This window comes from Ochotona curzoniae, unplaced genomic scaffold, assembly GCF_017591425.1.
Source record: "Ochotona curzoniae isolate NIBS_2020 unplaced genomic scaffold, NIBS_Ocur_1.0 contig_2723, whole genome shotgun sequence".
Lineage (NCBI taxonomy): Eukaryota > Metazoa > Chordata > Mammalia > Lagomorpha > Ochotonidae > Ochotona > Ochotona curzoniae.
Window position 1 is genome coordinate 10,538,223 of NW_024465573.1, and position 13,091 is coordinate 10,551,313.

General features: G+C 37.2%; 1 protein-coding gene across 3 annotated transcripts in view; it reads left to right on the top strand.

Annotated features, from left to right (window-relative positions):
- Positions 1-13,091, top strand: part of ARHGAP42 (Rho GTPase activating protein 42) — a 258,025-nt gene that overhangs the window by 226,399 nt on the left and 18,535 nt on the right. For all 3 annotated transcript variants that reach the window (XM_040976847.1, XM_040976849.1, XM_040976848.1), the window contains 5 exons: positions 2,432-2,494; positions 3,410-3,484; positions 4,489-4,573; positions 5,523-5,581; positions 8,028-8,133. In XM_040976847.1, the coding sequence (XP_040832781.1) occupies positions 2,432-2,494; positions 3,410-3,484; positions 4,489-4,573; positions 5,523-5,581; positions 8,028-8,133 (388 nt within the window). The remainder of the gene's footprint in view (positions 1-2,431; positions 2,495-3,409; positions 3,485-4,488; positions 4,574-5,522; positions 5,582-8,027; positions 8,134-13,091) is intronic.

Consider the following 13,091-nt stretch of genomic DNA (forward strand, 5'->3'; position numbering starts at 1 on the left):
TCTCACAACTGGATGCAGGTTCCCGAGGACTTGATCCATCTCCGGCTTCTTTCCCAAATGTACTAGCAAAGAGTTGATTTGGAAGTAGTACAACTAGGACTTGTACCTGGCCCAAAGGAAATTCTGCCACTGTAGGCAGTGGGCTTTACTCACTGTGCTATAGCTCTGACCTTTGAGTTTTTTAATTGCAAAAAATAATGATGAAGTCTAATATGGGAAATAAAACTTAGCTTTGAATAATAATCCTTACAAGCAGTCATAATGCCTATGTCTTTACTGAAAACTCCGGGAACCATCTAGTATCCTAAACTAAGGCTACATTGTAAATGCTCTGAGAATATCATGCATTAAAGTGTCTAACATGAGATCCTTTCCAAGCTTAACATGAAGAAGTCTCCCAACCTTGCAGTTATTCTTATAATTATCAGGGCACAGATACTATAAATGAGACTTTCATAATTCAATGGAAAAAGGAAACTTTAATCAACCTTATAAAAAAGCGTTAAGGAAAAAGTATTGGTCACTTACAGCATATTGAATCCACAGATACAGTTGCCAAATATGCTACAATATATTGTTGAAATTCATAAGACTTTGGGAATTAATTAATTGAGAATAGTTATATCTATCATCAGTATTAACCAGGTTATAGTCGGTGAAACCTAGATCTAAGCTAGTACTCGAGTACTATCTTATTGAAAAATGGGCTCACTGAGAGCAGGTGTTGTGAAAAAATGGGTTAAGACTAAAACCAGAAGCCAGTAGCTTCTTCTGCATCTCTGCTCACATTCCCATATACCTTTGAGATACAATCTTGATATTTCTTGTTTTTCTCAAAATAAATAGCACAGAAAACAGAACTGTTTGTATAGTATAATTATTTCCATTCATTGTGCCAAAGTAAGCTGTATAGAAATACTTTTTTTAACTGTTGTTCCTCTTCTTAATGAATTTATTTTACTAAAAACAATGTAACTTCTAACGCCAAATATTTGAAATATCAGGAACTTGAAGTTTTAATTGGTACAAAATTTTTAGCGTCTCGTTTTTACCTAGGGTTACATTTTTCTCTATTTTTGCTGTTGTTAAAACTGAACATTCATAAATGATCCCTCCCATTTTCCACTTTAAATAAGTATTTCTACATTTTGAAATGTGTGATCTTATGCTCTGCTTTTTGGGTTAATGGAAGCAGCAGTTCCTTCTTATTGTCTAAAAAGAACTCCAATCTCAGGTAGGTCATCCAGTGTGCTCCAAGGAGATGTTCATTTAAAGCCCATTCGTCTGGCCTGTTGAGAACACTCATCTCATTCACTGATTTCTGTTCTTTGGACCTGGGCACTGGGGACAAAGAAATGACTCATTTCCTGATTATGGCAAAGCCTATTTGAGTTTTAACACTTGACTTGTAGATTTTTTTTTTTTTAGTTTCCTCTCTCTCTGTCTCTCTCCATGTATATGTGTACTGTCTAATAAATATATGTACATATACAGCTAATACTTGTTTGTATAATTAAACTGTGGTGAGTACAATTGATAGGGTCTGCCTCCTGACCATGTCCTTCTCATCCACAGTGGGACTGATCTTTGTTGGACTTTTTTCATAGAAAAATAAAGGCATACCCTTACATTTTTACAGTTCAGAAAACGGGGCATATTTTTCATAGATTAATTTTTCACTTACCTACATGCAATAAACATCCTTCCATGTCAGTTCCTCAAGTTTTGGGGCCGCATTTTTTTTAAAGATGTTTCTATCCATCGGTTGAGTTTCACCAGTTTCCTATGTCTAGGATTTTTCAAACCTTTTTTTTTTTTTCATTTTTGTTACTCATAATTCTTATGGATTATTTTTGTGAACCTATATGAATTAAGTGAATGTGCTCAGTCTGTCATTTAGATGTATTTGCTTTATTTGATTAAAAGGCAGAGAGAAGGAGAGAGTGGGTGAATGCTGTTTCATTCCCCTCTACCAATGGGACTAACGAAAGTCAATGCTAGGAGGCAAACTACTTCCATCATTGCCTGCTGTTTCCTGGGTGTGTGACAGCTGGAAAGAGGAACTTTCAATTATCGCTCTCCTAGGAGGCATCTGCTAAACCTGCTAAACCTCCAGCTTTACTGTTCTTGGATGACAGGCAGAATTAAATTTTATTTGTTTGAATTATTTTAATACAGTAATATTAGAGAATATTTTTAATTGTATCTTTAGCATATGTACTAAATGTATAGCATAGTTTTTTAAATGTTAAGCTTTTCTTCTGAGTGAGTTTCTATTTTAAAATTTAAAAAGTCAGCCCTCTAACCACAGTGTATGGTGAGTTCAGTATCGACCGACATGCTTCTAAGTCATGAAAGCCATGTAAACCGAGCCCAATAAAGAAGGAATTGAATTTCAACATAAGCGAAGTGATTTTTCTCTTGTTTTCAGTGTACTTAAATGAAGCAGGGTTCAACTTTGTGAGAAAGTGCATTCAGGCTGTGGAGTCCAGAGGTAAGCATTACCTGACAGGTGTATCGTTACACCTCTGTGTGCCATCTCTACATAGAAACCTTCCAGCATAGAAAATAAAGATGTGTTTAGTCGTTAGCATGAAATTAATCTTAAGAATGATACAAAAATGTATGTTACATAAATATACGAGCAACTAACCTGAATTTTGGTTTATCAAAACTCATGCTTTGCTTTTTCTGATTTTTTTATAATATAGACCCACTTAACTTTTTGTGGGTGACTGTGTGTGCTATTGTAAGCATCTTTTTAAGTGTCTCCAAGCACTGGGAGTAAGGTTCCTATGGAATTTGTCGCAAATCCCCTTCCTTCCTTGTCGTCTTCTCATTAGTGATTTCATCTTCGCCCCACTGCCAGCACCTCTCCTCTCTGTATTACTGACCTCTCTTAGAGCTAACTCCAGTTCAAGGTTAGGCTCTGTTGCATCCAAGAAAATTTGTTTCAAACAAAGCTGCTGTTGCGCTATTAAAGTTCCATGTACTTAGACTGGAATTTTGGTCTGTCACTTCATTTTGTGAAGTTATATGCATTGCTTAGATTCCTTGAATCTGTGCCTTTACCTTTAAAATGAAGAAGGAAATGCCGACTGTTCACCATGCGGGACTCGAAAAATGGAAGATGAGGAGCACTGATCATGCCTTCTCATCTTTGATGCTTTTTATGTTCAAATAATGGTGAAGAGGCAGGGATGGGTTGCTGCTTTCAAGATCTTCAAAGACTTTCAAATCCCTCTTCACTGTCTGCTCTGATAGGTGTTTCCAGGGTATGTTTCCTAAGGTTAGACTACAAAATTAGATAAGTATTTTTCACATTCTACGGGAGCTATGGTTGAGAATCGTACAGTCTGTCCCTGGGAAGTCCCTCAAGCCATTTACTTGCTGTCTTTCTTCCCAATAGGCATCACAGTTTTAGGCCTCTATCGCATAGGAGGCGTGAACTCCAAAGTTCAGAAACTCATGAACACCACGTTTTGTAAGTATTGTGTCAAGCAAGTGACTTAATTTTTATATTATTAACCCAAAATACAGAATTGTTTAAGACTTTTTTCAAGCTGTAGGCTGTTACTTCACATTTGAACTAATGTATCTGTTTTGTTTTTAATGCTCAGTTTTAATAAATGAATAATCAGAATTTCAGGAGACATTTTGGGACTTTTTCTTAGGTGTCATGGAAAGATCTAGAGAGAGAATAAGATGCAACTGATACTGAGTTATATTGCATGACTCAGAATCCCAGCTCAGCCTCTTGAAAGCCCTGTGATTTTTAGTAATTTGCTCAACTTCTCTGTATCTTAGCTCCTCATTTCTTTTTTAAAGATTTATTTATTTTTATTGCAAAGTCAGATTTATAGAAAGGAGAAGAGACAGAGAGGAAGATCTTCCATCTGATGATTTACTCCCCAAGTGACCTCAATGGCAGGTGCTGTGCCAATCCCAAGCCAAGAACCAGGAACCTCCTCTAGGTCTCCCATGCGGATGCAGGATCCCAAGGCATTGGGCCATCCTCAACTGGCTTCCCAGGCCACAAGCAGGGAGCTGGATGGGAAGTGGAGCTGCCAAGATTAGAATGGGCACCCATATAGGATCCTGGCACATTCAAGGCGAGGACTTTAGCCACTAGGCCACTGCGCCAGGACCAAGTTCCTCATTTCTTAAAGGAGGATAATGATGGCAGCTGCTTCTTGAGAGCTGTATGGATGAAATATGTTCATCCTTATAGAGAACTTAGAAGTATGCTAAGAACAAGTTCAGCAGTCTGTCAACAATTTGATTGAGGAGAATGTGTATTCCTCCAAATATCCTTAAGGTTTTATATCAGAGCGAGTTTCCCCAAAGCTTACAGAAGCAACAATCCCAAAGTGAATCCTAAGAAAGGGATGCCTCTTCTTTTGTGCTATTTAGTTTCTCATTCATTTTCATAAGGCTACCAATGGTATTCTGAATTACATGTTTAAACCTTTTGTTTATTCTTTACAGCTCCAAAATCACCTCCAGATGTTGACATCGATATTGAATTGTGGGACAATAAGACGATAACAAGTGGGCTGAAAAACTACCTCAGGTGAGGAAAATTTCACTACTGATCTTCTGGATATGAAGGCTCAGTTACTTTTCCAGGCACTAGCCATGGCTTTCATGAGTATGTGCAATAAGCTTTGCTTCTTAGCCCAGGAAGTGCTGTGGCACAGAATAATAACAATAAAATGTATTTCTCTAACTTGTTCTTGATTTTTCCAATAGTAATTGAAAAGATTGTAACATTTCATAACTGCTGAGTGAAAGCATTTGTTTCATGTGAAATTAGTGTGTCAAATTTTATGTATTTTTTGAAAGTACAGAGTGAAATGGAAAGTTGTTTTGTTTCAGAGGTTTTGTTTTCAGTACTGCCACCTGTGCCATCTGAAAGAGGATTCCTTACTGAATGTAGCTCTCACAAAGTGGAAAAAAACAGTTTCCTTTTTCATTCATTGGTGACAAGGAGCAACATGGGACTGTCATCTTTGATTTCTGCATCCTGGGAATACCTGGAACCCTCTTGCTAATACTCTGTCATACTACCTAATCACCGCATTATTTTATTTGTTTCTTTCACTTCATTTTGTATTATTATTTTAAAAGAATTCTATGTATTTGAATGACAGAGAGTTACAGCAAGAGAGGGAGAAAGATCTGGAGAGAGATCTTCCGTCCACTAGTTCACTCTGCACATGATCACATTGGCTGTGGTTGGGCCAGGCCAAAGCCAGGTGCTTCTTCCAGGAATCTCACAAGGGTGCCGTAACCCAAGGGCTCCACCCATCATCCAGCGCCCTCCTAGGCCATTACAGGAAGCTGGATTGGAAGCAGAGCAGCCAGATCTCAAACCCTTTGCAGGCAGCTATTTAACCTAAAAGCCACAACATTAGCCCATTGCTTTTTAATGTTTACTTGATGAATAAGGACCAAGTTCTTTAACAAAAAAGTTACAGGGGACCTAAAAGTAAACAAGATGTTTTACCTTTCTGTTACAGGTGTCTGGCAGAACCACTGATGACATACAAGTTACACAAAGATTTTATTGTTGCTGTTAGTAAGTACACTTTCACCAGATACTTGTAATTGTTCCAGTTGGGCTGTGAACTGCATAGAAATTAAAATTCACATTACTTCATTGACATTTTTGTCATAATACTTAATATAGAATCATCAATGTGATGCTTAACAGCTTACAATATGATTTGTAAGCCAAAGGAAGTTGTGACATCAGTTAAATATTTTGTCATTTAATAGCTCTCATTGTGGTGACAGTTTGATGTAATTAGAAAGAGTTGTGAGGAATTATTGACATGGTATTTTACTTAGGTGATGAAGAGCAGTTTCTTACAACAGCAACGTTGTGTGGGAGTGAACGAGACTACAAATATGCAAGTGTTGGTTATGCTACTATGTGGAGAGAGGAGTCACATATTTTGGAAAGTGCTTACAGCCATCACTTTTCCCTCATGTTAGGCTTACAATGATCACATATTTATAAAATCTGTTTAGTTGTCTGACTGCCACAATATGATATGAAGAGATACATTTAATCAAAGAATTGGAGTATATGGGTTTGCAGGCCAGTGAGACGTATATAACCTGACAAGTTAGTAAAATGTACTTTCTTTTATTTATTTATTTATTTTTATTAATTAATTACGTTGCATTATGTGACACAGTTTCATAGGCTCTGGGATTCCCCCAACCCCTCCCCATGCCCTCCTACATAAAATATACTTTCAAACCCTTGAGACCAACAAACCAGATTGCTATCAGAGTCCATGTCCACAATGTGTAACAATTAGGAGTTGGCATTTCATGGTTAAGTTGCACAAGGTGTGGCTCCCTGAAGAGTATTTTTCACAATTCAAGAAAGAAATTGGTTGTGTTCATTTACATTTTAATGTCGCCGGAAGTGCCTGCTAATAAAAAGTGTCAGATAAAGTTTAATGATCTTAATTTTTATTTGAGTATTCATGGCAGACTGTATTATCCCCTGTTAAACACCAACACTACTTGACTTTCTCTGCTGTTCTTTCCGACTCAGACATCTACTTGTGTAAAATGAGCAGAACCTGAGAAATCATGTCATCTGTCCTCTCATTTTATTGATTTTTTTCACTCTTGACCTAGAATCCTTCTGACAGAAGTTTTCTTTTATAATAAGCGGCTTTTAAAATAATTGTCTTAATGGCTAAAATTTAGTTAAAGTGATTTAGGTGAACTGGTGGCTCTGACACAAGATTTTTGTCACGGTTATCAGTGCATTTGCTTCTGTGGCAAATGGTGCTCTTATTAGTCAGCGTCCTGATTATCCAATATGAATATATGTATATCTATCCCTTTAGCCTTGGTCAGGAATGGTCCCATTTACTAGCTAGTAAATACTATGTTAATAAAACTAGTCTATTTGCTTTTAAGCAACAGAATCCAGTTTTATTAAAGAAATGATATTTAAAACCTTAAGCAAATGGGCCAGGTTTTCCAGCAGCCTGTATCCAGGAGCTAATTGCTACATTGGGAACTTACATTTTAATTTTCTAGAGGATCACTCGTGTCATTTCTTTGCTGTATTGTTTCCCAGTCTTACCCCCATTTCTTTTTTTTTTTCCAATTTATTACGTTGCATTATGTGATACAGCTTTTTAGGTAATGGAATTCCCTCCAACTGCCCCCCCACCTCCATTTCTAATCATATTTTCCTGGGGAGCTTTTAGTCACCCTTCCCTTGGTTGTACATGACCTGCCTTTTCACAGAAGATGGATTAATTCTTCGGAGTTTGGTGTCTTTATTTCAACCACTTGGAAGAGAATCCATCAGTTCCCATATTCTGTAATTAGGTAGCTTTGTCCAGAAGACATGATGGTCCCAGAATTTTGTACTGTGGGTTGGAGCATTTTCTTGAGAAAGGACTTGGCATGACGGATAGCAACCTAGAATTTGACTGTAAAGTGAATGTTAGACTTCTCATTCCAGGTGGGTGGAAGTTTCTCTGACAGACATGTCAACATGTTAGCTTTTGCCTTGCAGACTTGTCTAGTCTTAGATAACTTCTCAGCTTTTCAAATACCATTGCCTGCATGAACTTGGACTCTTTTGGGCCTATATGTGCATAATAAAGCCACTTTCTGCTGTCTTCGTGAAAAATAAGGAAATAATTGATGACTTCCTCTGTTTAGGTAGGGTTGTGTCTCTGGGAGGTCTCTATGTAGTAACGTGTAGTAGGTACTCTGTACCAGTTGCAGTGATCATTAACTTCCTAAAAATTGACATTGTGATTGGGTAGCAAGACCCAAACAGGTGGTGAAATACAGTTTATATCTAGGCTCATGGAACTAAGTTTGTTTGACTTCTCTGAGTCCCAACTCCATGCCGAATGACAACCATACTCAACTGTCTTAACCTTAGAAAATCATAATGATCATAGAATTACTAATGCTTAGATACATAGTTGAATGTATTTAAAAATCTGAGTATCTGCAACCTCTTTCTGTAACAGAATCTGATGACCAGAACTACAGGGTGGAAGCTGTACATGCATTGGTACACAAATTGCCGGAGAAGAACAGAGAGATGCTGGACATTTTAATAAAGCACCTGGTCAAGTAATTCTCTAACTTACATTGTTCATTTAACCACTCGTTCATCTGCTGAAATTAAATGTTGTGTCTTTTTAAAGCACATAATGCTGCCATATCTCTGTTGTAATCAGAATTCATTGACTGTGCTTGTTTTTAAGATATCTTTATATAGTTTATATGTACCTGAATTTGTTTCTAATAGTTATATAAGTATTTCATTTGCAGCCTTAAAACTAATGATGAAACACTTAAATGTTAATTTAAAAATGTGTCAGAGGGTTTTTTAATTTCTTTTAAAGTGTGTTACAATCAGAGATGAAAGCCAGTGCTGTATACTACTGTGTCAGAAAGTTTCCCAAGGAAAGCTAAAACTCTAATGTTAGCTTCCTTTTCTGAACTCAATTTCTCTTCGTCTCTGCAGATTTTTCTCTCTTTGCTGCTAATTCATCCATGTACTGTAAAAATCTCTCTCTGTCCACTAAAGCAAAACCAACTGTGTATGTGTGTGTGTGTCTGTCTGTCTGTCTGTCTGGGTAGAGATTGATTATTTTAAGGAACTGATTCACCTAATCATGTGGGGAGGAGTAACTCCAAAATGTTCAGGGCACGCTGGCAAGCAGTAGACCCAGAGAAGAGCTGATGTTGACGTTTGAGCCCAAACATAATCTAGAGGTGGGTTAGTCTAGAGGTGGGATTTGTTTTTCTTCAACTGATTGGACAAAGCATACTGACATGTATGTTAATCTGTTCTAATCAAAGTCTACTATTTCAATCCTGTTTAAATCTATGAAATACCTTTATAGAAGCATCAAAATAATGTTTGAGTCTTGTCTGTGTTCCGTGTCCTACCTAATTTAGCATGTATACTTTATCATCATAGATATAGTATAGAAAGATATAGACAGATGAAGACATAATTGATACAACTACTTAACCCAAAGTTTGTTTGACATACTACTGGAAATAAAAGTCTAAACTCAGTGTTAAATTTGTTTTAGAATTATTTAAAAGCACATTCACTATTTCATTGGGACTTTTTTTTGCTCAATGAATACCATAATTCACAATAAAATGATGAATTATTTTTTTGCTACAGAGTAACTATTTGCTGCAGAATAACTGTTTATGCTCATTTGAGGCATGCAGCATTGAAATGGTGCTGGTGGCCAAAGTTGTAATGCAACAAATTAAGCTACTGCCTGACACCAATGTCCCGTATGGCTGTTGCTTGCTCCTCTGGCTACTCCAATTCCAATCCAGCCCTCTGCTAATACACTTGAGATGGCAAGGAAAGATGACCCAGCTGCTTGAGCCTCTTCATCCATGTGGATGAACTAGAAGATGCTTTGGGATCCTGGCTGTAGCTTGGCACTGCCCAGGCCTTTGCTGCTGATTGAGGAGTGAACTGGTGATTGGAAGATCTTTCTGTCTCTGTCTCTAACTCTGCCTCTCAATTTTTTAGTCTCAAGAAGCATAATAAATCTCAACTTGCAGGCATTCTGATAATAGGAGTCTCTCCCTGATGCACCTAACTCGCTTTCCCCACCACCACTGCTTGTAAGAACCAGGTGTTCCACCAGGAACAGTCTCATAGTTTAGCACTTTTGTTAGTTAAAGGTTTACTATGCTCGATCAAGGTTAGCTTAGAAGTGTGTGAACTCTTGAAATTTATTAGGCATAGTATTCAAGCTAGTTTTCTCATAAAGTCTTTTAAAATGTACTTGCAGAAGCCACAGAAGTGTCGCAGTGTTTGTCCTTAATTATCCAGATGTTAGTGTAAGACAGACTTCACTTCTGTGTGACTGCACATGGCTTTGGTACTGGCAGTAGCAGGGAGCAGTGTGTGGCCACAAAGCATGTTTAACCACCAGCCCTTGCTCCTTTCATGAATCTGCAAAGGTCCAACCCCGCTGGCTGAGCAGCAGATGTGGAATGTACTCAAATCATCACCAACATAGTTATGGGAACTACAAACAACTAACACTTTTGATCTCTTCAAAGAATACAGTTGAAAAAGGAGAATGTTAGAATAAGAATCCACTTGGAAACTCCAAAGATTTAGCAGAGTAATTCTCATTCATTACCTCTGAGAAATGATGCCCTTTCAGAAAGTCCATGGTATTTTTTTTTTATGTTAACACAGACTGTCTTTGGTGAGTTCTTTAATGCCAAATCAAATTAAAATATTTAAAACTTTCTTTAAAAATTATGTCTTAGGGACATTTACTTATTCATTGGGTGATATGACATTTATGAAGATTATTAAATTTCCTTTGAATACAAAACAAAAAGGGAATGTAGATTTCTCCTAAATTGAAGTCTTTGTATTTTGTCTAATGCTGTCAAAGTTACAATAACATATTTTTAATTCCGTAATATTAAAGTGATCAAATTTCTTACTTCAGTGTAAGTATGAAATCAAACAAAATTCTTCCAGTTTCCCAGAAGCACATGAAACTGCTGCATGCATTTTAGTGCTTTGTTGTTAGTTCCCTATATGTTTACAATTATTATCTATTCCTTTTTGACCCATTTATCATTACAGTTTATTGTTTCTCAAGAAACAGTTCCTTGTTTAAAAATTTATTTTGTATATTATTAGTCTGGCTATTTGGCTTCCTCATGGGTACTATCTGCATTTTACATCTTCCATCCTTTTATTTTCTATTTGAAATCTTAATGTAAATAGTATTTAGTAGAAACAAACATATTACTTTTAAAATGCAGGTTAATAATCTCTGTCAATGATTTTCTGTGTTATAATGTTGTTATTGATGCTATACCTGTGCTGTCCGTGTTTTATTTCTTTTCTGTATGTTGCATTCTTTGTGTCTTTTTAAAGATTTATTTCTTTTCATTTGAAAAGCAGATTTTTCAAAGAGAGAGAAGAAAAAATAGAGAGGTTTCCATCTGCTGGTTTACTCCCCAAATGGCTGCAATAACCAGAGCTGAGCTGAAGCTGGGAGCCTGGAACTTCTTCCAGATCTCCAGTGTGGGTGCAGAGGTCCAAGACTTGGGGCCATCCTACACTGCTTTCCCAGACCATAAGCAGAGAATTTGATGAAGTGTAGCAGCCAAGGCACAAACTGGCACCCATATGGATGCCAGCACTACAGGTGGGGATTGGCATGTGCGCCACAGTGCCATTCCCTCTTTGTTTTTCTGTCCCACTTTAGCTACTTTTTTTTTTTAGTGAGCTTCCTAGGTGTTATCATATTCATCATATTAGAATCTGCTTCAGATTTGTACTAAGGAGAAGCACAGAAGCATTATTATTTAGTTTTATGTCTTCTCTTTCCTTTTTATGCTATTTATTTATGTGTTGAATCAGTTACATAACCACCAATGCATTGTTAGGATTAATAGTTTAAGCAATTTTTTCTTTTTTATTAATATAAAAATAAAAGATTTCATGTGTGTCATAGATATCATTCTAGGAAGATAACCAAATTGGTCATCCTCCTTCCCTCAAAACATCCGCCTTCTTTCCTTTCTTTTATTCTTTAATTTTTGCAATAGCGCATTCTTTTTGTATTTCATATATACCATCTGGAGGTCATAATGACACTTCCCACCATGCTGTTTCTCCCTCTCTTATTCCCACCTTATCATCTTTTATTTTTTTAAAATGATGTACTTCCAGTTTTCTTTATTATAATAAACTTAACTGTTCGCCAAATAAAAATTCAACAAGTGGTAAGTGGAGAAGCCACTATTCTTCAAGGATTATAATTTTATGTCTCTTCAAGAAACTAAGTGTGAGAGATGAGCAGGCATATTTTTATAGAGTTGATATATTACTTTCTTCCCTAATGTTTTCTGGCCTTTTCTTTTGTTCTGACAATTGAATTATCATCCAGTTCAACTTTTTTTTAAATTCCATCGTAGACTTGCAGTCACCCATTTGCTTTGTGCGATTATTGTCCAACATGTTAGATTGCATATATTATCAACCCAGCAACACAGGGGACTGTTTCAGTCAGATAGTCTAGCAGGAGGAATATCCATTGAAGAGAAAATAACTCATGAAAATAATTGTGCTTTCTGTGCAATGTAACCATCAACTGTCCTGATCAAAACAGACTGGATTTTTTTAATTTGAAAGATTTTCCTGGGCCTGGCACAGTGGCCTAGCGTCTAGAGTCCTCACCTTACATGCAGCAGGATCCCATATAGGCGCCAGTTTTTATCCCAATGGCTCCACTTCCCATCCTGCTCCCTCTTTAGGGCCTGGTAAAGCAGTCAAAGATGGTCCAAAGCCTTGGGACCCTGCACCCACCTGGGAGACCAGGAAAGAAGTTCCTGGCTCCTGGCTTCAGATCAGCACAGTTCCTGCTGTTGCGGCCACTTGAGGAGTAAATCAGTGGATGGAAGATCTTTGTTTCTGTCTCTCCTCTCTGTATATCTGACTTTCCAATAAAAATAAATAAATCTATTAAAAAGTTTTTCCTCATAAGTATACTACTGAATAATATTTTCCTTTTTTGCATTATAGAAATTGGTATATTTTAGCAACAGTGCCTAAAAGCCAATTTTAGTTCAGTGGAGAACATTATTGTGAGATTATCTCATTTGACTTTCATTCATTATTTCTTCTTATTCTCTCAGAAACCCTATGAGGTATGTTAAACCTAATTTACAGATAAGGAAACTGATTCTTGGAGATACTAAGTAACTTGACTCACGTCACCCAGCACCAGCTGATACATCCAAGTTTTGGATCTAGAGAGGCCCACTGTCTTTTTTTTTTTTAAGATTAATTTTTATTTTTATTGGAAAGGCGGATATACCGAGAGGAGAGACAGAGAGGAAGATCTTCCGTCCGATGATTCACTCCCAAGTGAGCGCAACGGGCCGATACTATGCCGATCCAAAGCCAGGAGCCTCTTCCTGGTCTCCCACGCGGGTGCAGGGTCCCAAAGCTTTGGGCTGTCCTCAACTGCTTTCCCGGGCCACAGGCAGGGAGCTGAATGGGAAGCGGG